The sequence below is a fragment of the Malaclemys terrapin genome, chromosome 11 (assembly GCF_027887155.1).
Source record: "Malaclemys terrapin pileata isolate rMalTer1 chromosome 11, rMalTer1.hap1, whole genome shotgun sequence".
NCBI classification, from domain to species: domain Eukaryota; kingdom Metazoa; phylum Chordata; order Testudines; family Emydidae; genus Malaclemys; species Malaclemys terrapin.
In genome coordinates this window covers 37,327,593-37,353,933 of record NC_071515.1, presented here as the reverse complement: position 1 = coordinate 37,353,933, position 26,341 = coordinate 37,327,593, and the positions used below count along the sequence as shown (strand labels likewise).

The window sequence follows — 26,341 nt, the reverse complement described above, 5'->3', positions numbered from 1 at the left end:
TATTCAGCGTTTGACGGGTGGGTTGTTCTCTTTAACTAATGCTGTTGTGTATTTTTGCCCTTCCTCTAATCTGCTGCTATTTTCCATTTTGCTTGATGGAAGTGAGCCCACATTACCCTCCCGTGAATTGCGTAGGATTTTTGAGGGTGAAAATATGGCTGCCCTTAGAGAAGATGGCTCACCCCCACTCGTTCCAACGGGGAATGAAGGCAATTGGCTGTCAGGGAAGATGGCTGCTCCTTTGAGGTGTCAGATATAGCGGGACGAAAGGCTGGAGTGAGCACTATTGGAAGGGCTGAGAAGGGAGGTCCTCGGCATCTGGAAGGGCAGGGGAGAGAGACTAGGAAACGTGGAGGGGGCGGGGAGGAGGAGGCTCGCTGGACGTAGAACAGAAGTGGGACAGAGCTCTCAGACAGAGGAGGGTAGAGTTCTTCCAGCAGGTCGGGGGAGGCCCTCATTTTTGCGTATATGTACTTAAGGGTGACTTGATCGTGCGTGGCATATGCAACTCAAGCCCCCTAGGCTGCTTTCCAGGCTCTTGCAGGGATATTCCCTGAGGCAGGGGGCTTGGAGTTATGTGTTGCGGCCCTATGTAGATATCCGAGTCATGGGCTGGGGCAGGGCGGGCCACGCGCGCTGCGCCTTCTGAGCAGGGAACATTCGTCTCTCCGCCCCTCCCCACGCTGTATCTTGTAGGTATAGCCTCGCCTCCCCTCGCCCAGCTGTGGCTATTTCATACAGCGTTCTTGTTCGCAGCTTCCTTCCCCCTCAGGGGTCGGGATCGCCCTGCGCCGGCTTCCTGGCGGGAAGGGGAGGACAGAAGGAGGCGGCCCCGCCACGGCGCGCGAAAGCTCTACCGAATTCTCTGTTACTGAGCGCACGCGCTGTCTCGAGCCCGCCTCCCCTCTTCTCACGTGACCCCTCCTCTCCTCTCCCTCTCGGCTCCATATTGAATTTGAAACTGAAGGAAACGAGTCTGGTCACAAAATGGAGGTAATCGCCGCCGCCGCGTTAGCGCCGCGTGGAGGGAGCGGGGCTGCTGTCTGGCCAGACACGAGGGAGGGATAGTGAAGCCGCCTCCCCCTGCGCTGCTTTCGTGCCCGGCCGAGCTCCATGCGGGTGGCTTTGGGACGGGAGCGCAGGCAGCTGGGTGTGTCGGGCAGGCTGGCGGCAAAACGGCCCCGCTTCCCCCGAAGGGTTTCCCCCGACCCAGCCGCCTCGGCGTTGCGAAATAGCGCACTGACCGAGGGCGGGGGGAGGGCTGCGCTTCAAGCTCCAGCCCCTCAAGCAATCGGGCTGCGGCTGCCATTTTGCCGCCCTCTGAGCACTCTACCCTCCGGGGGGGGGGGGGGATTGACACTATGGGTCCGGCCAGGAAACCGCAATGCTCGTAATAGCCCCCGGCCGGGAGGGTGGGGGTGGAGAGTGAGCCCCGGCCCCCCAGTAAAATCTCCACCGCGCGCACCTAAGGGAGGGGCGTAACTTCCAGCAACCCCCCCTCTCTCGGCATCGACCAACACTCTCCAGTCGGCACCCGAGAAAGGCTGGGACACCCCCCAACCCACAGCTGCAAAATGCCATCCTGCTGCGCCCCCTTCCCCCTGTAGAGAAACCGCAAAATGCCATTCTTCTCACTGCACCTCCTGGGGGAGAAACCGCTATACGTGACACCTCCCCACCTCCAGAACAGGCTGGCAGTTGCACCCACAGCAGCACAATCCCCACTGTCCCCAGGGAGAGACAAACGTCTAAAGCCAAAGTCTGGCCCGGCCAACAACCAACATGCAGCTGCCACGACTCTGGGAAGAGAGACAAAGGAAGAGTCTCACACGGAATCTGATCTAAAGCCCATTGAAGTCAGACTCCCATTGACTTCAGTTGATTTTTGGATCTGGCCTACACTGAGAGTAAGATACAAAGCAAATCCTACCACCACCCATGGAAGATCCTGTAATGCCCCAATTGTTGGAGAGAGCTCTTGCACAGCCGTTCCTTTCTCTGTGATCCATTGGGGAGGGATGTGGGTATCCCTGCTCAGTAGAACTCACAGCAAGATTCCACCACTCCGTTTCTCAGGTATCCAGGCCTGAAGCGTGTAAAAGCAACTAGAAGAAAGGGAGAACCTGGCTGCCTCCATTAGTAACTGCTACTACATAAGAGGCAGAGAGGAAACTCCAGAGGATAGCATAACAGGTCAGAATAACTTTATGTGTAAGCAATTGTTTTAGTTGCTTCAGGGATGTTGCAGTTTGCAAATGGTAGGGGAGCTGTCCTACTGACATCTAACAGTGTGGATCATGATTAATATGGCTTGAAAATCCATGGTGTGTCTAATCAAATATTTTCCTGCTCTTCACAAATGATAATGCTGCTTACATTGGGAATGGGTTGTCTGCAACAGTGTAAACCATTTACATTGTTTCTAGCCCAGTTTTAGTTCTGTTTATGAAACTATGTTTTAAAGGAATCTTCTTCAGCTATATTTGCAATATATTATCCTTGTCAGAATTGGCTTAACTACAGCTGTGTTTAAATGCAGTGCCATAACTTTCTGTGAAACACATTGTAGATATAGCACTGCCAAATGTCATGCATGTTGACACTTCTGCATATTGCAAGCCTATCAGGCCTGCCTGCATCCCAGTTGATACCTCATGCATTCAACTGGCCTCTAAGCCAGGGGTGGGCAAACTTTTTGGCCGGAGGGCCACGTTGGGGGTTGCAAAACTGTATGGAGGGCGGGGTATGGAAGGCTGTGCCTCCCCAAACAGCCTGGCCCTTGCCCCTATCCAACCCCTCCCACTTCCTGCCCCCATCAAAACTCCTGACCCATCCAATCCCATCCCTCCCTTCCGCTTCTTGTTCCATAACCGCCCTGGGATCCCATCCCCTATCCAACCCCCCCTGCTCCCAGTCCCCTGACTGCTCTGACCCCTATCCACACCCCCGCCCCCTGATAGGCTCCCTGGGACTCCCACACCTATCCAGCCCCCCCCCCCTTCCTGTCCCCTGACTGGCCCCCAGGACCCCTTGCCCTTTATCCAATCCCCTGGCCCCCTTACCATGCCGCTCAGAACAGCATGTCTGGCAGCTGCGCCGCCCGGCCGGAGCCAGACATGCTGCACTCTCCTCAGCAGGTGCGTGCAACCCTGCCACCCAGAGCGCTGCCCACACGGTGACATGACAGTGGGGAAGGGGCCGGGGGCTAGGCTCCCTGGCCAAGAGCTCAAAGGCCAGGCAGGACGATCTGGCCCACCTGCCTTAGTTTGCCCACCTCTGCTCTAAATACACAGTAGTAGTTCCTCCTGGGCTCCTGTGTTCATTGTGGCACCAGATTTTCAGGCAGCGTCTCCACCCTTCCTGCAGTGCTGGCCTGCATAGAGCCTAGCTGGTGGTGACAACAGCTGCTGATAGGAAAGTGAGGGGATTTAGACCCTTAAAAAGGCACAGTAGAGGTCTAAAAGAGGGAATAGATTGTGGAATCTCCTCCCACACCTCTTAACAACTCCCCCAGGCATGTGTTAGCGTGCATCAAAACCCACCCATGCTTCCCTTTGGCAGCCCCTGACTGCCTCCAATTCGTGGTCCGACCACGTGCCTCCTCCAGCTACCCATAATTCCCTATGTTCTTCAGAAGCAAGGACTAGACTCCTATTTTCTCCAACACCTGCTCTGAGGAATCTTGAGAGAGAAATTGGTGACTTTTACCTCTGAAATGACATACATGAAGCTGCACCAAACTTAACATTGAGGTAGACGGTGTTTGAGGACAATAGAGAAGCTCTGATAGTACTTCATAAATGCTCCTATAAAAGCTTTTGTTTCTAAGCAGGATGCGTTATTTAAATCACAGCATTTAAATTTGGTTTAAAATCTGATCAAATTAAAGTTTGATTTAAATCTTGTCTTGTCTTAGTTTGCAGAATAAAAGTTCATTCTCATTTAATGTAGAATCAAAACTTTTATTTATTGCATGCATTAAATGTGTAGACTGTCTACCTAAAAAGTTAATAGTTCTGTTTGGTAACTTGCACATGTGATGGTCAAACAGTTACTTGGTTTACTAATTACATTTTTCAAATATCATTGTTGGAATAAACATAGAATTGCTCCTGATTTACTAGATGGCTATATTTTGCCGAATGTTAGAATTAAATCTAAAACCAACATACAGTATTAAAACTATTTATTTTTCCCTTATTGGGGATTCCTATATTGGTAACAAAATGGGATAATTTTAGATTATTGATGCTTCTTGCCCCATGAAGAACTGTACATCTGACTCTTACTAACTGGGGTCTCTGCCTTCCCAGGATATTCTTCAGTGGCTGAAATAAAAGTACATTGAAATCACTGATTTACATATATCCTGTAAAAGCTAAGTATATAAAAGCTAAGTTTAGTAAACTGACTGAATTATCACGAGGGCAGAGGAAAAACTGTCCTTGTGTTTTCAGCTTATACTTTACTCCCACTTTGGAATACATTTACCAGACTATTTCACAGTTGAAATTTCATATGGTGACTAGAAAATTTAGATGTTGACTAAATCTGTGTGCAGTTGTTTCCAGCTATTCATTTAGAAGTGTAGAGGAAATTGAGGGCCTAAACTTCAGTATTAACTGAAATAGCCAAGGAGTAGAGGGGGACATGCTGCCTTTCACTTGTTAAAGGACAATAATCTAGTACAGGGGTTCTCAAACTTCATTACACCATGACCCCCTTCTGACAACAAAAATTACTACATGACCTCACAAGGAGGGACAGAAACCTGAGCCTGCCCAAGCCCTGCTGCCTGGGTTGGGGGAAAATGGGGGAAGCAAAGCCCAAGGGTTTTAGCTCCAGTTGGGGGGCCTGTAACCTGAGCCCCACTACCCAAAGCTGAAGCCTTTGGGCTTCAGCCCTGGGATCCAGCAAATCTAACGCCATCCCTGGTGACCCCATTAAGGATCCTGACCCACTTTGGGGTTCCGACCCACAGTTTGAGAACTGCTGATTTAGCACATGAGTTAAGACACTTTTCAATCTTGAAGATTCTTGTTGACTACCTCCCTTATTTGTGACTGCATGTGCCCTTGGTAAGTGTAAGCCATTGCTTACAAGACAGATATTAGCAATGTTATAGGTTTTTAGCTTTAATTAAACTTACAACGGGAAACAAAGATAAGGCAAAACCATCTGACCAGTTGTACTCTACATACAGATCACTAGTGGTCAACTGACAGTGGCATTAGAGGATTCTTGCATTAATGTCTAAAGTAAAGCATTAGAGCAATATTTACTGTTATGGCAATTGTTTTTCCCATGTTATAGTGCTCCAGTCTTGTAGGCTACTTGCTCAGTGAGTAGAACACAAGGGGAAACCTACCCAATAAAGTAGGGAAATCATCCTGTTAATAAATAATATTTGTTAAACATTGGAGGCTTTAAAGCAGTGGTAGGCAACCTGTGGCCTGCGAGTGGTTTACCCTGATGGGCTGCAGGTTGCCCATCACTCCTTTTAAAGGATATCAGGAATAGAATCTAAGACCAGAAATGAAATTTTATGTAGTAAGATGAATCATATATTGACTATGATAGCTATACAACAGCAGTCAGATTTCATGGTTTTATAAATCAACTGAAACATTTTTTTTTCAGACCTCACTTCCCTAACTAGCAATTAAAGTAACTATCTTAAAAATAACCTAATGGTTAAACACAAAAAACAAATCCCGTTGCAGCACTCTTCCTCTAAGCTTCCATCTACTGGCTTGTAACTTGTTCTATTTTTTTTATGGAGCTTTGCCCCACTGACATACCCTGCCCCCCTTAGTAAAGCCACTTGTTTGTTCCAACCCATGGAAAGGCATGCATCTTTACATATGGGGAAGAAAAAGACCCACAGAGGTAAATACTGACTCATACTACTTGTTTCCTAGGTTAAAAGGAGCAACTGAGTTAGTGCATCCTTCCAAAATGTCTGGGATCAAAGAGGAGAGAGATATTGAAGACTACAAGAGGAAAGGAAGAAGATCTTCACAGGTAGTGTTTCCTTTATTTCTTAAGTTCATTCTGGTTCTCCTATATGGGTAGATGAGTCTTGTCTGTCTGAATGTTTCTATGCCAGGTATGTACCCTGTTTCCCCGAAAATAAGACATCCTCCGAAAATAAGGCCTACTTACAGTTTTGCCTCTCGTTGTAATATAAGGCATCTCCCCGATAATAAGACCTCCCCGATAATAAGGCATCCACTGATAATAAGGCATTTTTCATTTCTGAAAAATAAGACATCCCCTGAAAATAAGACCTAGCGCATCTTTGGGAGCAAAAATTAATATAAGACACTGTCTTATTTTCGGGGAAACAGGGTAACAACACTTCACCATTCATCCCTGCTGGGCTCTATTAACAACTTGTTCAAACATTCCCATCCCTTGCATTACAAAAACTGAAACAAAACAGGGTCAAGCAACAAATTTGTTTGCTAAAATGTTATGTATAGTTTATTACTTCTACAGGATAGACTCTGAGAATGAGATAAAATCTGTACTTTAACAAAATTTATCTTACAAATGTCCTCAAAGTTGCTAATTTTCACTGAGGTGTTTTCTGCTTTACTGCTGATGCTCAGGAGCATCAGCAGTAAATTAATGAATTCTTGATTTTATTCAGAATTCCTTCCATTTTTCTCAATGAGAGGGAAGACAGGCTATCTGTAACTAAAATGAACAACAATTCTCTACAACCTCTGAGAATGGAAGTGAGACTATCTCGTAAAAGTGATAACTTCCCTATCAGGTCCCTCGGCATTTTTAGTCCTGAGAAAAGACTTGGGTTTTGTAATCTTTCCTTGTAGGTCAGGTTTTCTAAACCTTTTATCACTTCTGTTCCTCTCTCTCCTTTGGACTTGCTCCAGCTTACCTGCATCTTTCCTAAAATGTAGCACCCAGAACTGGACCCAGTACTCCAGCTGAAGCCTCACCAATGCCAAGTAGAGTTGGAATATTACTTCCTATGTCTTACATACAACACTCCTGTTAATACACCCAAGAATACTAGCCTTTTTAAACTTCTTCGTATTGTCTCATTCAATTTGATCTATTATACCCCCCAGATCCTCTTCAGCAGTACTACCACCTTCCATTTGTTCCCCATTTTGTAGTTGTGCATAAGGATATTTTGTATCGAAAGTGGTCCTTAAACCTTTTAAAAACAAGGTTACAAGGTTAACTATTACTTTTTTGCATCTTTGGATAGAGTGTAACATCAGTCGCTCAGTCTCTGAACCCACAAGCAAAAAATGAGTTTAATGGTCATTTTAGGGCTGCAGATTTCATGGTGGTGAAAATGTTATGGATGTGGTTTCTCTGACTTCCATGCAGGAACGCTTTAGGTGGGTTGGCCTGCCAGCCTGGTGAAGAGGGGAGGCCCTGAGGATGGGGTATGTCAGAGCAAGCCTGCCCCACATTTGTCCCTCAGTGGTGGCTCCTATGGGGTAGGGCCTGGTTCTCCATTCAGGGCTTTGCAACATGGGCAAAGGGTCTCAGTGCCCCCATGACTGAGAAGTGACCAGGCCAAACCTGAGTGCTGATGTGATTCCATGCAATAGATTGCAATATCCAGAGCAGGGAGTCAGGCTAAATCCTACAGGATGTAGGAGCTGCCATTGGGATGAATGTAGGGCAGGCTTGCTCTTCAGCCTCCATCCCCTTCCTTACTGGGCCAAGATTAGAGTTGCTGTGCAGAGGATAATGGTACTGTTGTGCATGTTGGTGCTCCCTCAGCAGGGTGAGGAGGAGAACATGACAGAGGAAAGGCTGTAGACACTGGCCTATGATTTTAACAAGATACTATGTTAAAGTATTGTCTAAAAAATCACAACCTATGGCTCTTACTAAAGTTACCATGACTTGCTGATTTTCTTGATTAAAAATGTCATGACAAATCTGCAGCCAGTTTTCCAGAGGACAAGTGTCTCCACCAAACACTGTCACTAACTGTCTTATTTTTGGTCTCTGAAAATACTTGGGGGTTGAATAGGCTTGGAGATTGAGCTGATAGATTCTTAGCTAGGGTTGGTCCCTGCAGATCAGTTGGTGTACACTGACAGTGCCAATACAAGCTTCTCCACAGTTCCTATCTGCATGTCTTTTTTTCCTGTTGATAAAGGATATTGATATCTCGGGCTGTGAAAACAGCACCTGTAAGTAATCTGGGAAAACACTGTAATCTAAAAGTGTTCCCCAGAAGCTGTTGTGCTATAAATATGAAACAAGTGAACTGGTGTTGGAGCTGCTTCCCAAAACGTAATTTGCTGTTGCACTTAAGTGCTTTTTAGTCTTCAGTGGCTAACTTTTTGTGTCTCCAGACAAAGCGAAGGATTCTCATGGAGTGCTGTGCGGGCTTGCAGAGGGGGTTTTGGCAGCGGTTTCTACATGTAGGTGGAAATGCTAGGATCTGGGGGTGCCTGTACAAGGGAAGGACAGAGACTTAAGGAAGCGGCGCGTTCGCACCCGGCCATGTGTTGTATTTCGCCTCTCCCTCATGCGCTACTGTTGTGGCTGCTTAGTACAACGAGCCTGGGGTCTCCAAACAGAAAATGTTGGTCTTGCCTTTGGGGCCAGAGACGCTGCTCCCACAGGAGAAAGAGGGACAGGCCCTCTCCCTCCTCCCCTTGCCAGTAAGCGACAGCTGGGTGCGCGCGCTGGTTTCAAGCCCGCCTTCCTCCTATCACGTGATTCCGCTTTCCTCTCTGCTCCATATTGAGGCGAGGGTGAACGCGGCGACTCGTGTCCGGTCACAAAATGGAGGTAACCGCCGCCGCGTTAGCGCTGCGCCGGGGGAGCGCGGCAGCTGGCCTAGACTGCCGGGAGAGGGGGGGGGGGGCTGGCGGCGGAGCGTGCCGCCTGGGCCGGGTGGAGCAGAAACTGGCCGCTCCCGCTCCGGAATTCGCCCCCTGAATAGGCGTCTCGGCGCCGCGAAATGGCGCGCAGGCCCGCAGTGTGGGCTCGGGGGAGGCTGTCCTTCCTCTACGCAAGGGGCTGCGAGCGCTTGTGCTGCGTTTCCTCTCCATTGCAACCACTGCTCGGGAGGGGAATGGAACAGGCTGAAAGGAGCTGACAGGAGTATAATATTCAGCGTAATTCTCAATCCTGGAGACTAACACCACAGTCCATCTCACACACGCATGAGGGACAATGCTGATCCCATCCGCAGGAAACTAACATCTAGAAAACCCCAGCCATCCGTCCCCAGAGAGAATGAAATCCTTAACAAGTTAGCCCCGCTTCCCAAGCGACAAACTCCCAGAAAAAAAAATCTTCCTGGAGAGCTTCTTTAAAATAGAAACATCCCCCTTTCAGAACTCTCATGCAAAAAAAAGAGAGATGAAAATCACTACGAGGAGAGTGCAGTACCCAGCAAAATACCTCCTGCCTCAGGGAGAAACTAATACACCAAGATCTCTTCCTTCTTTCCCAATGAGAATACAATACACAAGAAATCCCAAGGAAAGACTGCAGTTTGTGCAGGAACCAGGGGGAGAAAATGACACAGCAGAATTCCCCTACCACCAGTAATGACACTTTTCAGTTGTTCTCCAGTCATATTTCTGGAGCATAGATAAGACCTATTTTTCTCTTATTTGTATATTAATATTAAAATGGCAGGCCTGATGCATGTTGAATAACAAAAGGAACCAGGTCCACTTTTTCTCTTTGTAGGTACCTTTTAACAAAGGAACCCAGCTCAGTTTTTCTGTTAGCAGGCTCAACTGCCAAACAAAATTCATGTTGAGATAGCTTTTCTTCGCACTTCCTTTTTCTCCATTACTGTGAGCAGGCAAGTTTGAAATATTCAAGACCTGTACTTATTATTGCTGTAAATTCAGTGCCTGCTAAGACTAAAACAGACAGGCACAGCAGGGAAAGGAGCGTGTGTACATATACAAATCAAAAACAAAGCTGGCTAATGTAAATGTAAAAAATATGTTGTAGGTTAAATACTGACTCTTTTTAGCATATGTCATGTAAAATTATGAATGCTGCTGATTGCATTATATTGCAGTTGTATCAAGCAATAATTACACCATGACTAAACTTGAACCTTTAAAAATTTTAAATACAAATGTAACTAAAGTATTTGGAGTAAAGGTACTCAAATATTTTCAGAGTCTGGACCATTTAAAGTATTTCACGACCCATGTCTCCCACTTGCAGTCACAGGACCCCTGAAACCCCCCTCTCTGCTTAATCATTACATAGTATTTGTATGGTAACTAAGTCAGTTGTTTAAAATATAAAACTAATATGGGGGGGGGGGGGGGGGAGTGCCTTTGGATATCTATAGAGTTTCTCATCTGATATTTCCCAGAAGTGGTACAAAATTCAGCCTTAAGCCTTTGTTTGCTAAGCACTCTTGAACAAATAACTTATAAATATGTTGTCCTTCAAAGCAGCCATATTGCATTCACTCAAAGGGAAATACATTTTTTTCCTGAAAAAAGCCAAATGACCTTCCCTAACCTGAGAGCAGGACTGGAATGCTCCACTTGCAGATTGGAGGGGCAGAGCACCTCTGTCTGAGGCCAGGGTTACTTGATCCATAGAGTTGTATCTGCAATCAGCCATCCTTCAGCTTGCCCCGTGTCTGCCCCACATTAGCCTGTTGGGAGCAGATGCAGTGGTCCCTCATGCACATCCCCACTGTAGGGCTTTAATTGTGCACAGGGCCTTGTGCCAGCACTCCACTCTGGAGTGTTTCCTGTTTCTTATTTTGTGACTATGCTTTCATAAACATTAAAATATTCTTCTACTGCTTTTCCCACGTGAGCTGTTGTGTGAGTTGCCCAGTAGTCTTAAAGAGATCTAATCAACTTGAAACACTCTTTAATTTTTAACCTGCTATGTAATTTAGTAAAACCTGTGGTTACAATAATTGGTAAGTTTGCCGAAAAAATATTGTACATTGTCAGCACTTAGTCAGTTATCTCCTTCATTGCTTAAGTCACTTGAAACTAATAGGAAGGAGAAAACCCCTTATGTCTTTAAAACTTAAACAAAATTCAAAGTATACTGTTAAAGCAGTGGTTCTCAAATGTTTGTACTGGTGACCCCTTTCACACAGCAAGCCTCTGAGTGCGACCCTCCCTTATAAATTAAAAACACACTTTTTATATTTAACACTACTTTAAATGCTGGAGGCAAAGCGGTGGAGGCTGACAACTCGTGACACCCCCCCCCCCCCCCCCCCCATGTAATAACCTCGCAACTCCCTGAGTGGTCCCGACCCCCAGTTTGAGAACCCCTGGGTTAAAGAATTCCCTGAGAAGCTGCACTCTGGAAAACTAAACTGTGCATTTAATTTTAATACCTCACATTAAAATTTAGCTCAACTAAACTAGAAACAAGCTTTTCCTTACTTTTGCTTTCCAATACAGTAGTTGTTCCTCCAGCTTTAACCTTGTTTCATGGGCCCAGCTCAAGAAAGTATCTTGGGGGCCCTTTTTTCACAGCATTGTTGTGAGATTAGTGTTTCAAGATACTTTACATTGTGGCCTTTTAGAAAAATGTTTGTTGAATGAAGACCTAAAATAAGCTTACACTTAATTCAGATTTCCAAAAATGTCTTAAATTTGATCTACAAAAATAAGTCATAGAAGATGTTCTAGCATGACCTAAATGTTCTTTTAAAATACTTGTAATTGCTTCACTAATTTGTATAAGATTCACATTTTTAAGCGCTGTCTTCACATGTCCATGCAGCTTTTTGCAGCAGTTTAACTAAATCTGTTTTTAAAATAACACCTTCAGGTAAATCAGTTCAACCCTGTCATATAGAGAAGATCTTGTTTCACTCTTGGACAAGGTGTGGGGCCACAATGCTTTTTGTTATACTTTCAGACTAACATAGCTAATGGCTGTTGGTGGATGGAATTGTTGCTGTCCAGTCAGAAAGGTTGGCAAAGGAGACATTTGAATCTTGCTATAAGAAAGCTTTTACAACTTTGTTTGCCTCTGTACAGGGGCCAAGATGCTCAAAAAGTGGCTGATTTTGTATATCTTAGTTTTTGGTTGCTTATCTTTGAAAGATCCCATCCTCTGAAAATTGGACCCCTTTATAGTGTGGGCTCCCAAAGTCACTTGTCACTTAAATCTAGCAAAACAGCATGTTCTCAGACCACTGAGACTCTGGACTTCAGTTCCTTGACGGTGCCCTTTGGCTTGGTGTCTTGCTTTATTTTTAACCCTGTAGAAGTTATTTGCCAGTATATAGTGGTGGCTCACTTATAATGAAATCCGTAGGATATAGTTCCTGAGACTTGCAGATCAAATAGCATTAACATGCCATAGATATTTGGATACACTTTAAAAATAAACTGTTTGATACTCTTGTATCTAGCTATAAGTATGCCAAACTTGTAATATTAAAATTCAAAACCAAGTTCTAGCCTGCTAAACAAAACCACACATCACTAAAGAAGCTAACCAGTGGAATTACTTAAACCTATTCTTCTTCACCAAATGTTAAACGTTTTTTACTGTTGTGAACAAAACTTATTTAAATATTTATATTATGAAAAAAAACTCAGAAGAATTGTTAGTAATGCTACCAAACTTGTTAACTTGATAGGACAAAAGTGTTTGGTGTAGCTTGCTGAGAAAATGTCTTGTTTTTGCAGGGCCATGACCCGAAGGAGCCAGAACAGTTGAGAAAACTGTTCATTGGAGGCCTGAGCTTTGAAACAACAGATGATAGCTTAAGAGAACATTTTGAAAAATGGGGCACGCTCACAGACTGTGTGGTAAGTTGTCATAATTCAAAAAATGTTTCTGAAACAATGTAAATATCTAAATGTAGTAAGATGATAGCATGTCTCTTATGCTCTTGTAGGTGATGAGAGACCCACAAACAAAACGTTCCAGAGGCTTTGGCTTTGTGACATACTCTTGTGTGGAAGAGGTAGATGCTGCAATGAGTGCTCGACCACATAAGGTTGATGGGCGTGTGGTCGAGCCCAAGAGAGCAGTTTCTAGAGAAGTAAGTCATAACTTAATTTGTACTGAGTATATTAAGAAGTCATGAGAAATATAAAGTACTAAATATAATTCCTGGCCTTCTAGGATTCTGTAAAGCCTGGAGCACACTTAACAGTAAAGAAAATATTTGTTGGTGGAATTAAAGAAGATACAGAAGAGTATAATTTAAGAGACTACTTTGAAAAATATGGCAAGATTGAAACCATAGAAGTCATGGAAGACAGGCAGAGTGGAAAGAAAAGAGGATTTGCTTTTGTAACTTTTGATGATCATGATACAGTTGATAAAATTGTTGGTATGTGACTGTTATAGAATGTGAAATTACTTGAAATAGTATAACTGATTTTACACAGACCTGAACCATGCATGGAATGTGTTATTAGTAAGCAAATAGTTGACCGAAAGCATGCTACAAGAAATATTGCATGTAATATAATCTTTGCTTTTAACCTGTGCTTATGCTTTTACTAAAGCTTTGTGTAGCTCATGTTCTAGTGAACAGTGAAAACGAGAAACTATTTCAAAATTGTTTATTTTCTAGTTCAGAAATATCATACTATAAATGGACATAATTGTGAAGTGAAAAAAGCACTTTCCAAGCAAGAGATGCAAACTGCTAGCTCACAGAGAGGTAAGTTTGAGGTGGTGCATAATGGGCTATTTTTACATAGCTTAGTTTGCATTTCATTTAATATATGTAAAATGTCTTGTAGGTCGCGGGGGTGGCTCAGGCAACTTCATGGGTCGTGGAAGTTTTGGAGGAGGAGGAGGTGGTGGTGGTGGAAATTTCAGCCGAGGAGGAAACTTTGGTGGCAGAGGTAGATGATTGAGTCTCTTTCATATTTCATCAAAATGAGATGTTGGCTCAACCAGACTTGTATTTGTTCATGAAAACCTCTTTTCTTTCCACCAGGAGGCTATGGTGGCGGTAGCGGTGGTGGTGGGAGAAGTGGAAGCTTTGGGAGTGGTGATGGATATAATGGATTTGGCGATGGTAAGCATATCCTAATACCACTTGGTCAGAACTGGCTTTGGACTTTGGAAAGTGAGGTTATTTTGGCAGTGATTGTTTACTTGGATATTGTGCAACATGAGTTGAATGACTTCCTTTTGATATATTTTTTTCAGCGCAGTTACATGTTCCCTAGATGAGCAAGCTGGTAAAAATGAAACTGATCCAAGTGTAAACTGAGCCTTAAACACATCTACATTTAAGTAAATGATAGTCAAATAATTCACTGAGTGAAAACAGTTAAATGAAAGCTAACTTTTTCCAGTCCCTATGCCTGCTATAGCTGAAACCTCAAGGGTCAGATATGACAAGATGACATGAAAGTTGACTTAATATCTGAGGTTCATATGTAAAAGATTTCATAAACTTGTAATCTTAGCAGACTTGGGTTTGGATAAGCATCCAAACCAGTGTCTGGACAGAACTTCTGGAAGTTTTCCATCAGCGAGATGTGTAAGTGGCACTTCTGCCTTTGAAAACAATAGAGGAAATAGAACAGTAGACTATTTTATAATTAAAGCTACTTTATTGCTTTTGGTACAGACACCGATTAATGTGTTGTGACTTACTTAGCTATTAATTTATCAAAGAATGTTCTTGTAGCTGAAAAAACTTAGCATTTCAGTTGCAGCATACTTATTCTACTTAAATCTATACCTAATTTTTTTTGGTACACTGACTAATCTTTCTTTTTTAGGTGGGAACTATGGAGGTGGCCCTGGTTACAGTAGTAGAGGGGGTTACGGTGGTGGTGGTGGAGGACCAGGATACGGAAACCCAGGTGGTGGATATGGTGGCGGCGGTGGTGGAGGAGGAGGAGGAGGAGGTGGTGGATACGATGGTTACAACGAAGGAGGAAATTTTGGTGGCGGTAAGTAGTAGTTGCAGATCTTTAAAATGTAGCCTATAGCTCGCAAATATAAACTATATAGAACCTAAAATTACGGGATATAGTAATGATTTCTAGAAATGACAGGTTAGGGTTTGGCCCCAAATATAATCAACATAAGGATATTGCAGACAGGGTAAGCGAACTTTCCTTCTGTTTATTCTTAATTGTACAGTCTTCCATTGCTCAGGAATTTTTTATAAAGAGCAATGACCATAATTTTTGGGGTGGAGGGGGGGAGTAGCAGGTAGAGGAGAGACTTTTTTCTGATGTCTTGAGCGAGGAGGAGTAGAGAATTCCCAGGACTATGCCCAACTTAATATATCAAAATTCTGTATAACGTGGCATGAAGGTATTTAGTTTAATCTTTCATAACCTGCAGACTACTGCTATTTTGGCCAGAAAGTTAAGATACAAAACTTACCTTCCTCCATCCTGTGACCTCAGCAAGGTTTGAACATCAAAGTCTGTATAAGACATTTAAATACTAACACTAAGTATTTCAGTTTACTGCATTTTCTTTCATTAGAAAATGAGTGCAAAATTACTAATTAGACTGCAAAAGTCAGGAAATTAGTCACTACCACTGTCTTGATATGTAAACTATATTTGACAATTACATATAGGTTAACTATTAGCAAAAGGTTGCATTCCTAAGTCCCTGTGTGTTATGAATGGGTAAAAAAGGGAGGGGCATTTTTGAAAAGTTGAAATATCACCAATGTCTATACATGCAGCTTTCAGTGAGGACACTCTCAGTGTTTTTGGTTACATAATGGTGTATTAGAATAAAGACCAGGTCTACACTACACGTTCTTGCTAGTATAGCTGTATTGGTCAGGAGGGTGATACCTGATCAACATAGCTGTGCTGGTAAAAATCCTTACTGTAGGATATAAGTACACTGGCAAAACTCTGCTTTTGCCAAATGTAGCGTACATCCCTTGGTGTCTGGAATAAGATATGCCAACAAAAGCAGTTGTGAAGGTACAAGCTGAACTCATACTAGGAGTACTCTGCCATTGTAATATACCCCTATAAAGCCCACCTCAGGCTTGTCTATGGAGGTGTGAGTTGCAGTATGCACTAAACTAGGGGTCTGCAACCTTTCAGAAGTGGTGTGCTGAGTCTTCATTTATTCCCTCTAATTTAAGGTTTCGCATGCCAGTAATATATTTTAATGTTTTTAGAAGGTCTCTTTCTATAAGTCTATGATATATAACTAAACTATTGTATATAAAGTAAACAAGGTTTTTAAAATGTTTAAGAAGCTTCATTTAAAATGCAGAGTCTCCTGGACCAGTGGCCTGGGCAGTGTGAGTGCCACTGAAAATCAGCTCGCGTGCCACCTTTGGCACACATGCCATAGGTTGCCTGCCCCTGCACTAAACCATTGTACTGTAAATACCCTGCGTAGGCCCTACTAGCATGAGCATAAAAGCTACCTAGTTCACATTAATGTACTCCTGGCAGTGCATGCCACAACTCCTGTAGCCTGCCCTGGGGGCTGTGTAGACCTGGATGAGTCCCTTTTGAAAGGAAAGGAAGTCCCTGTCAACATAACCAAAATGTCTCTTTCCACTAAGTTCAATCAACTTGATTGGAAACCCTTCCAAATACCAATATAGACAATTGTAATGTATTTTATATCTTATGAGCTTATCTGGCTTGATTGGAAAACTTTTTGCTCATGTTGATAGGGTTTATGGGGCTTTTATACTCTCGAGGCATTGCAGTGATTAATAGGATTAGCTCACTGATTAACAAATTGGCTTTTCAGTTGATTTAATTAAGCCAGTGGAGCCCCTTTTGGAGGAAACTTTCTTAAATCAGTGTAGAAATGGCTAATATAAATTTAGTTAAACTTGGTGATATTAGTTCAGCCACTCCTACACTGACTTAAGAGCCCTACAAAGGCATTGCACTACTTAAACCAGATAGGTGTAACTAATTTGTTTTTTAATCAGTGCACTTTCTATATATAGATCTGGCCAAAGGCCCCAGTTAAGCACATTCTTAAGAACAGGGCTAATCAAGCCATTAATGGTTAACTGGCCTTTTTGGATATAGAATGAGGAGTGGGGCCTGAATTGATAGTTTGTTTTTCCTATAGGAGGGGTGGGGGGAAGCTCTCTGCAGTTTTCCTGGATAACTTTTCTCTTCCAAGACTGGTTTGGTAGCTAGTTAGCGGCTATCAAGGACTTGAAAAGGGTTCATCTTGTTTAACTGTTCTCTCTAACTGTAGAGCCTTCATCTAGCAATGCTTTTCGGCAACTAATATAGCAGTATTTGTGGGTTCGCACTGTAAGTTCTGCCTTAAAGATACTGAATTACAGGTGGAAAGCTGTTAATTTGAGTAATTATGGTTAGGGTGCCTCAGTAGAAAAACTGACTTTCTGCCTTAATGGAGGTAGAAATAGGAGTGATATAATGGTGTGAATGCTTGGTCAAAGACAAGGTAGTACATGTTCTCTTCCCCAAGATGGTGTTGAAAGTTGGACTGGCATGGGTTAGGGTGAGGCTGTGGCAAGCCATATGACCAGAATTTTGTAAAACTTGATTATGAACACTAATTGTCCACATTGCTCTCCCTCATAAGAAAATTAAGACCCATTTCTTACTTCCCCCTAAATCAGAAGTGATGTTTCACGTTTTTCTTTTGTGGGTGGGGAGGGGAGAGAACTTCTATGTTGAGGGCTACATTAACAATACCAGTTTTGAGTTTGCCTTTCACTTCTGTGGCTTAGGTATACAACCTGAGGCCAATCAGTGGGGTTCTTCAGGTTTTTGTGTTTGAAGCTGTCTTAGCTGGTAAGTTTGAGATGATTAAAAATTTTGTTTCAGGTAACTATGGTGGCAGTGGAAACTATAACGATTTTGGCAATTATAGTGGACAACAGCAGTCAAACTATGGACCCATGAAAGGAGGTGGCAGTTTTGGTGGCAGAAGCTCAGGCAGTCCCTATGGTGGTAAATATAACTCTTTGAGCAAAAAATTTTAAACGCTTGCAAAGAAATTTTATGTAAATATGTATGTTATTTGTAGGTGGTTATGGATCTGGAGGTGGCAGTGGTGGCTATGGTGGCCGAAGATTCTAAACTGAACCAGAAAAAGGGTGGGTATAGTATACATATAGATGACGATGATGATGAAGAATATACAGCTGTTCACTGAGTAATAATTTTCTTATCCTGTATTCAACAGGCTACAGTTCTTAGCAGGAGAGAGAGAGCGAGGAGTTGTCAGGAAAGCTGCAGGTTACTTTGAGACAGTCGTCCCAAATGCATTAGAGGAACTGTAAAATCTGCCACAGAAGGAACGATGATCCATAGTCAGAAAAGTTACTGCAGCTTAAACAGAAAACCCTTCTTGTTCAGGACTGCCATAGCCACAGTTTGCAAAAAGTGCAGCTATTGATTAATGCAATGTAGTGTCAATTAGATGTACATTCCTGAGGTCTTCTATCTGTTGTAGCTTTGTCTTTCTTTTTTTTTTTTTTTTTCTCATTACATCAGGTATATTGCCCTGTAAATTGTGGTAGTGGTACCAGGAATAAAAAACAATTAAGGAATTTTTAACTTTTCAATATTTGTGTAGTTCAGTTTTTCCACATTTAGTTCAGACTTTAACAAAAATAAAGAAATGTAGTTTAGGGTGTTTCTTGTTAATAGAGAAGATTGATGCATTTCTCAGTTACCATTTTGTGTTAACTTTAACTGTAGAAACACCTGATTTGCAGTCTTAAGGGGTCTAGTCTCAATGCATATATGTAACTCCCATTGACATGAGTTATATATATATATATGCAAATAGAGATAACATATGTTGCGTTATAGTTTGTTTTAGATGTATTATTAGGATTGAGTTATTTAAACTAGTGTTTGTGAATGATAGAATTAAGCTTACTTTCAAATGAAAATTTCAAATTACTTTTTGTTTTGTGCATATTTTTTAATTTGTGGTTCTGTATTAGTGCTGGCTCTGCAAGAAAATAAGGCATGACAAATATTTTAACAAGACTTTCTTTAGCTACATAAAAACTGCCTCCAGTCTCATTTTGAGATGTAGGGGATACCTGCAGTCTCTTGTTCAAGTTCTGGGTGAAGAGGAGATGGACTTGCTTTTACCTTTTTCAAATTCTTGTAAAGCTCAAAAGGGTGAAACTCAAGTGCCTATTACCTTAGGGTATGAAGTTAGATATTTTTTTTGGATGAAATTGTGCTTTGAAGAGAACAGCCATGATGTCTTTCTCTTGAATTAACTATTTCATTTGAAAGTGCTGTAGTAGTGAGAGAATAGGTATATGTTGTAAAACCATTTAATGGCTATATGCTTCCTTGTATACACCCTAGGCATTTTTTCTGGACACATCCTTCTGACTTGGAACAAAGAGTAGCACAGGTATAATCCCTGACAGTCTCAGGTAATTCATTAAAAAGCCTCATGATGATGGGCAAACTGTCATAGTTCAAGTATTTTACTTCTGAAGAAATGGGGTTCAAGTAAGGGATTTAGGGCTATTTAAAAATAAACTTGGCCATATTTTAGTGGCAGGAAATCTTATTCGTTCCATTGTTTGGGCTAGTTTTGATACCAGCATCCGTTTGCTTAAGAGACTCCCATAATCAATTCAGATATGATACACTGGATGGTGGCGGTGTATCAAAGTGGAATACAAGCAGAATAACTGGGTAGGTGACAGTAATGCTGAAAAGGATCTGGGGGTTATAGTGGATCACAAATGAGTCAACAATGATGAATTTGCAAACAGGACTAATGTTCTGGGGTGTATTAACAGGAGTGTCTCCATGTAGGATATGGGGGGGAGGGGTGGTGTTAATTGTCCCTCTGCTTGGCACTGGTAAGCCTCAGCTAGAGCATTTTGTCTAGTTCTCGGTGCCACACTTCAAGAAAGGTGTGGATAAATTGGACAGTTAAGAGGAGAGCAACAAATAAAAGGCTTAGAAAACCTGACATGAGGAAGGGCTAAAAAAACTGGGCATGTTTAGTCTTGGGACAAGAACATGGAGGGGGGAACCTAATAAGTCTTCAGCAACGTTAAGGGTTTTTACAAAAAGGATGGTAATCAATTGTTCTCAATATGTACTAAAGGTCGGACAAGCAGTAATGGGCTTAATCTGCAGCAAGGGAGATTTAGGTTGGATATTAGGAAATCCTGTTTCACAATAACAATAGTTGAGTTCTGATATAGGTTTCCAAAAGAGGCTCTGGAAAATACTTTTAAGAACAGGTTGGACAAAACCCTATCGAGGTTTACTTGGTCCTACCTCAGCACAGGGGGATGAAGTTGATGACCTCTGAAGGTCCCTTCCAGTCCGCCATTTCTGAGATTGTGATATATATAGCCCTAGCAAGTATGCTTAATGCCTTACTCTGAACCCCAAATTCAGGCACTGGTCATCCTTTCCTCTACTTGATTTGACTTTTCTCTCAACTCTTGCCAGAGCAGTGCTTTCTGTCATACAGGCCCAGAAGAGTAGGGATACAGTCAGTAGAAGAAAAACCCCAGACATTTGACAGTATGTGATGCTCAAATTGATCTCACCTGTTTCACCTCTGAGTCCAATGTGCGATATAAGGTAAATGCAATTCCAGCACAGGAATCCATCTTCAAAGATGTTATGAAATGGCTTAAGTTACGACCAGTCAAACTACAATAAGTTACTATTTAAGAGGTTGTAGAAGAAATAAAAATCAATACAATCATTAAGCAATGTTGCCAAACATTGTTATGGGAGTGTGTTCAAATTTCAGAATACTAAAGAAACAAGGAACACTGTCAAGGTTGCTAGGCACCAAACTGGATTTTTTTCTCCTCTGCTCAGGTGTTTTTTCCTGTGGGAATGTTCTAAAATGATTTTTTTTATCTCTAGTTTTAAAAAACCCCAATAGTCCAGTATCTGCATGAATCCAGATATAGTAAAATGGCATGCATTGAGATGGGAGTTGAAAAGGTAGCACTTAAATGAGATATTTAAATCACCTCCAAGGAGCTTGTAGACAATGGCCAAACTTTAAAAGGTACATCAAATCTGGCATCTGATCTGGATACTTGCAACGTTGGGGGTGAGTTCTGCAGACACACAACATTTAGATCACTCCTTGACTTGCATGTGCAAATGCTTGTTAACAAGGAGTTGGGTAGACTTGGCTCTGCATCTGATTGTAGGGAAAGAATTAGGATGGGTTGAGGTAAAGTCTTGACAGTGTTCTTTTTAACAAGGCCTCTGTAGCTGCCCTGTAACACTTACATTAGTTTCAAGATTATCAACAAGACTCCTTTGCAACTTGAAACAGTTGAAGTCTGCAAGTGACCCTCTTAAATGGGTGGGGTAGCTTAGTTGTGGTATGCAATATGGAAAAGTGTAAGCTGTGAGACAGTGATTAACCAGCTTTAAGAACCTAGGATGTACTTCTTAGCAAAGTATGGATCAAAGGACTCATAAGACAGGACTTCAGCAGCCTATTGAGTATGGACAAGTCAGCATAATTAAAGAATGACAAGGCAGCAGCAGCAGCAGCTTCAACTTCCAGAGAAGTGAAGGCATAAGATACTGTGCTGATAGTGAGCAGCTTTCCAAAGGCTAGTTAAATCTGCTGAAATATCGAAGAAAGTCTAGCAAGAGTTCTTCACCTTTTGGAACCTCCTTGAGTGATAGCCACTTGAGTTGACACAAAATCAATAGGTCTAGCATTTAGACCTGAAAGGAAGGGCAATGAGATAGGTAAGGTTTTCCTTTAAAAATTTTTCATGAATTAGAATAGTAGTGTTTTTTTTAAACAAGGTAAGAGTAATTTATTTACATTGCAGGTTGAATGAGAAGCTGCAGCTTGACAAAATGAGGAATGTCTTTGCATATCCTCTTCAGTTCAAAGGTTTCTGACTAGGTAAGACTTGTCCTGTACAACAAGCAGCTGATCATGACCCTTTAACTCACTCCCTTTTAGATTCATTCTCTCTCTCTCTCTCTCTCTCTCTCTCTCTCTCTCTCTCTCTCTCTCTCTCTCTCTCTCTCTCTCCCCCCCCCCCCCCCCCCCCATTAACTTGTATTGAGCTTTTTCCTAGATAAGGAGAAAGAAGTACATTAGCAAATCACAGCATTTGCTGCTCCGAATTAAAGATATTTTTTGAGGGTGTGAAAGCAGTTCTATATAATTCATTTCTCAACTGTCTTGCAATAATATGTGGATCAGTGTTTGAGCAGTGTACTATAGTCTTCCCACTGTTAAAAGCTTCTAAACAACCTTTTGACCACAATTCAAAATAGTCTTTAACATGGTGGCTGTAGAGTATTGCAGATGAAAGCATTCCTCCTATTAACTAGAACAATCTGTTCCTTTGCAAAAGTCTAGGCTCTCTAATGGCATTAGTAATTAGCAAAGGCAGTTTTTTCCTTAGAATGCCCTATAACAAGTAGGGATCACTTAAAGTGGATTTTAGCCCAAAACAACGCTTTTATTTCTGTGGGGACAGAACAACAAGTTATTTTATTCTCTCTATTTTGCACACAAGTCCTTGACTCTCTTGGACGTTTGCTGTTTTTTCTGTGTTCATTTCTCAAGGCCTGAAGCTGTCATGGTGGGGAATATTTCCATTGTAGCCCTTTTTTACACTGGAGTCTAGTACCTGTTTTCATTTAAACTTTTCAGTCAGATAAAATATCTACTAGTTTTTATTTTTACTTTAAGACTGCTTTTCAGTGAACAGTCATAGTTCAAGTACAACTCAGCCAGTATTGTCTGCTTAAATTGCACTAAAATGAAAAATTCAAATGAACACATTTCACTTACAGTTTTAGCTGTTAAGTGTTCATATATGGATTTTGATTAGTACTAGAATCCCACTGATTGAGTCCTGGCAACATCTGCCTGTGAGCACCTAAAAATTCAACCTTTGAAAACACTGGTGTGAATCATTCTTAATAGTTATTTTTAGATGGCATGTTTGTAAACACCATGAAAATCTCACTTAGTGCATTTTTTACAAATTAAATGAATGACAGTTATATTCCCCCACCCTAGGTTGAGCCAAGGTTGAAAAGGTAGCTTTGTACTGAGGCAGAAGGTTCTCGATACCAGTCATAGAGTACTAGAAACCCTTGTTGCATCTGGTGACTAGCATCCTTTCTTATCCAGAGGTTGAAAAATGCTTGTGCCTGCCTGCTGTAACCTTCCCAACCCTGGCTAAGAGGAACCTCTTCTAATCTAGAAGTGACCCTTTGTTGATCATATGCATTCAGATCATCGATTGATTTGCTGCAGCCTGCCTATAGCATCTTCAAGTGTTAAGAACATACGGGGTATCTAGGTATACAGTTCCTGGAAAGTATTTAGTTCAGTTGTAAGAGCTATAGATTGATATATTGGTTCTCCTTACGATGACTCCAGAAAATACACCTCTATCCCAATGTAACGCAATCCAATATAACACTAATTTGGATATAACTGGGTAAAGCAGCACTCCTGGGGTGGGGGGGCCACTACACGCTCCGGCAGATCAAAGCAAGTTCAATATAATGCGGTTTCACCTATAATGCGGTCAGATTTTTTGGCTCCCGAGGACAGCGTTCTATCGGGGTAGAGGTGTAGCTACAAAACATCAGTCTTTTCTGTAGATTTATGTGCTTTAGAGATTTTCTTAATATTTTAAGTGTAAAGCTTGGATATCCGAGTTTCTGAAATTAGCTTCCCAATATCAATATGTAAAATATTGAACTAATTTACTTCTGCTTACTGTCTTCCAATTGCTTATGTTGTAGTTTCATCAGACAAGGAGATGAAAGAATTATTTTAAAGAAAAGTTGGACATATGTTATACCAGAATATATGAATTTCCAGGTAATCTTTACATAGGCGCTTTAAAGAGTGAGGATTGTCCTTTTTTCATGGACAACACTTCCCTTTCTCCAAACTGGGATCCACTTCAGATACTGGAACCAATTTACTTGGTGCAGTTGCTGAACTAGCAGTAGTTGCCATGCTTGTGAACAAAGTTACTGCCATACCAGTTTCTAATTGGTTGCTTTGTAAAGTACTTTAGGATACCAAGAGTATGAAATATGCTAGATAAAATCAGATTATAATAGAGAGGATCAATCTTAATTTGCTATCCTTGCTATCAAGGATAAAGAGTTACAAGGCATTTGTTCCTACATTGCAACTTTAATGGGAAACTCCATTAAATACTTACAAGTATGAAAACTCGTGTGTGTGTACACACGCACACTGTCCTGTTTCCCAACGGGGGGCCCAGTTTGATGCAGAGTGAGACTGGAATTTGGTTTGCCACTAGAAACTATGGAAATCAGTCTGAAAGTTTTTAATTAAACTGGTTATCTTATATTACAACTTTTGAAACAGTCTGGTTTCCAGTATTTTAGTGGGTGGAGGGAAAGATTGTAGTCCTTCCCTGTATCAGAATGTCTCAATGCCTTGGCTATATGTTTAAGACACTTTTTGTACAACGTCTCTTGGCTATATGTTTAAGACACTTTGTACAACGAATAAAATAAGTTATTTCACTGGAGTATTCCTTTTTAAATATCAATCTGATCTCATTTATCAACACTTTTATTTTAAAAATATGCTTGAACATAGTGATACAAAGTCAGTCTGGGGTATGCTAACTTTCTAATGTATCTGATTCTTTTTCTACTGTGGATGCTGCAGGTTGATTCCTGTACCTCTAAGAACTTTTTCCTGAACTCAGTGGTGCAAGTCTATCCATCATAGAAGAAAAACGACCCTTCCGTAGAGGATAATGTCACAAGATTTGAAAACAGAAATTAAATCTATAATTAAAATGTCAGATAAAGGCTTAAAGAATAATAGTGTAGTGAAACTTTACAGTTTGCATTCAAACAAGTTTTAGAAAAGAACATCCATAAATGTTAACTATATATATCAAAATATTGTCGATAATGCATTTCTCTTTTTCTGTAAGAGAATGAACTGTAAATTGTCATGACTTTTTTTATTAAAAGTTCTCTTTTTTGAGTAGTGTGTGTCAGTAAGATCTTTTGTTGTCTTCCTATAGTACTGTAGAAGTAATTGAATTTAGAGCCATTCAAAGGAGGCTTGTGGCCAGAAGCAACCCTTCTAATGCTATTTGACTTGAATGAAATGTGTGGTCTTAATTCATTAAAGTCCTGGTCCAGTGTTCGCAACACTTGGAACTGGAGGGGTTGACCAGGAAATGAATTGGATCTGCATGGGGATTTGAGAGTATAGTAGGTCAATGTTGTGTAACACTGGCAGGGTTGCACAGGAAAACTTGCACTGCCACTGCCCTTGTAACTATCTAGTATTTTCATGTGTGCTGAAATCACCCTTTAAACTGGAAAGCTGTGCATGTGGAGGTTTTGTGGCGAATGTTTTTTAGGAGAGATGAGGTAGGATATGTTAGGTTTAACATAAGACCTTAACAAGTTCTAACTTGCTAGAAACGCTCCCCCCAAATTTCTTCCCTGGATTGAGCCTGTGATGTGCCCCACTCCTCTGCCAGGTCTTGGCATAACCATCTGCCCCTGGATTTCTCAAACGTGGTTGTGAGGTTATTATGTGGGGGGTTGCGAGCTGTTAGCCTCTATCCCAAACCCCACTTTGCCTCCAGCATTTGTAATGGTGTTAAATATATTAAAAGGGTGTTTTTAATTTATGGGGGGGGGGTAACACTCAGAGGCTTGCTGTGTGAAAGGGGTCACCAGTACAAAAGTTTGAGAACCACTAGCCAATTGATAATAGGACAAATTATGACCACACTTGGGGTGGGGAGGGGAGAATAATTACCCCCATTTAAATGGTCCACTGCCAAGCAACTGGGGGTAAGATTGTAACTGTGGGAAGTGAGGAAGGACCATCTCTTCTGCACAAGTTCAGAGAGCTTTGATCGATGTGAGGGCTTAATTGCTGAGGGAATGAACATATGTTGTCCCTCAAAGCAGCCTACACATGGGATAGTATGCTCTTTTGGTGCAGTTACAGTTGTAACTAGCACAGTTTAAGGATATTTAAGGTAATATTACTACTACATAAAGTACAGATTCAGTATCTGAAGCTGTTTTGTTTCTTCACAAAAATGCTAATTTAGTAGTGTTTATAATGAATTTGGGTGAATGTAGCACTGGAAGCAAACTAGAATTACAAGATAATGTTTTACCATTTATAAAACAGTCCTCAATTGTTTTAGTTGCCTAACACTTTCTTTTATAAGTCTTTTGTGACTTCTCATACCTCTGTTTACATTGGGCTTCTAAAATGTACCCAGGAGAATGTCCTCCAGCTAAAGTGCCTTTTCTTTTTGCATGCAGAGGTGTAGCCATGTTAGTCCCAGGATATTAGAAAGACAGGTGGGTGAAGTAATATCTTACTGGAGAAAACTTCTGTTGGTGAGAGAAGC

General features: G+C 41.8%; 1 protein-coding gene across 4 annotated transcripts; it reads left to right on the top strand.

Moving 5' to 3' along the window:
- The first annotated feature begins 904 nt into the window (after positions 1-904).
- HNRNPA3 (heterogeneous nuclear ribonucleoprotein A3) lies at positions 905-24,939 on the top strand. 4 transcript variants are annotated; one of them, XR_008446645.1, is made up of 15 exons: positions 906-993; positions 2,077-2,193; positions 5,922-6,024; positions 12,663-12,785; positions 12,875-13,021; positions 13,105-13,315; positions 13,562-13,651; positions 13,734-13,838; positions 13,934-14,014; positions 14,730-14,903; positions 17,766-17,891; positions 17,968-18,037; positions 21,755-21,831; positions 23,703-23,781; positions 24,613-24,939. XR_008446645.1 is itself a non-coding variant. In XM_054043837.1 (13 exons), exons 3-12 carry the CDS (start codon positions 5,959-5,961, stop codon positions 18,018-18,020), a joined length of 1,176 nt encoding a protein of 391 aa, XP_053899812.1. In that variant the 5' UTR covers positions 906-993; positions 2,077-2,193; positions 5,922-5,958; the 3' UTR covers positions 18,021-18,037; positions 18,127-18,851. The 4 variants fall into 4 exon arrangements, 3 of the variants coding, with proteins under 3 accessions (XP_053899814.1, XP_053899812.1, XP_053899813.1); XM_054043837.1 differs by lacking the exons at positions 21,755-21,831; positions 23,703-23,781; positions 24,613-24,939 and adding an exon at positions 18,127-18,851; XM_054043839.1 differs by lacking the exons at positions 2,077-2,193; positions 21,755-21,831; positions 23,703-23,781; positions 24,613-24,939 and adding an exon at positions 18,127-18,851 and having other exon boundaries at positions 905-993.
- The last annotated feature ends 1,402 nt before the right edge of the window (positions 24,940-26,341 follow it).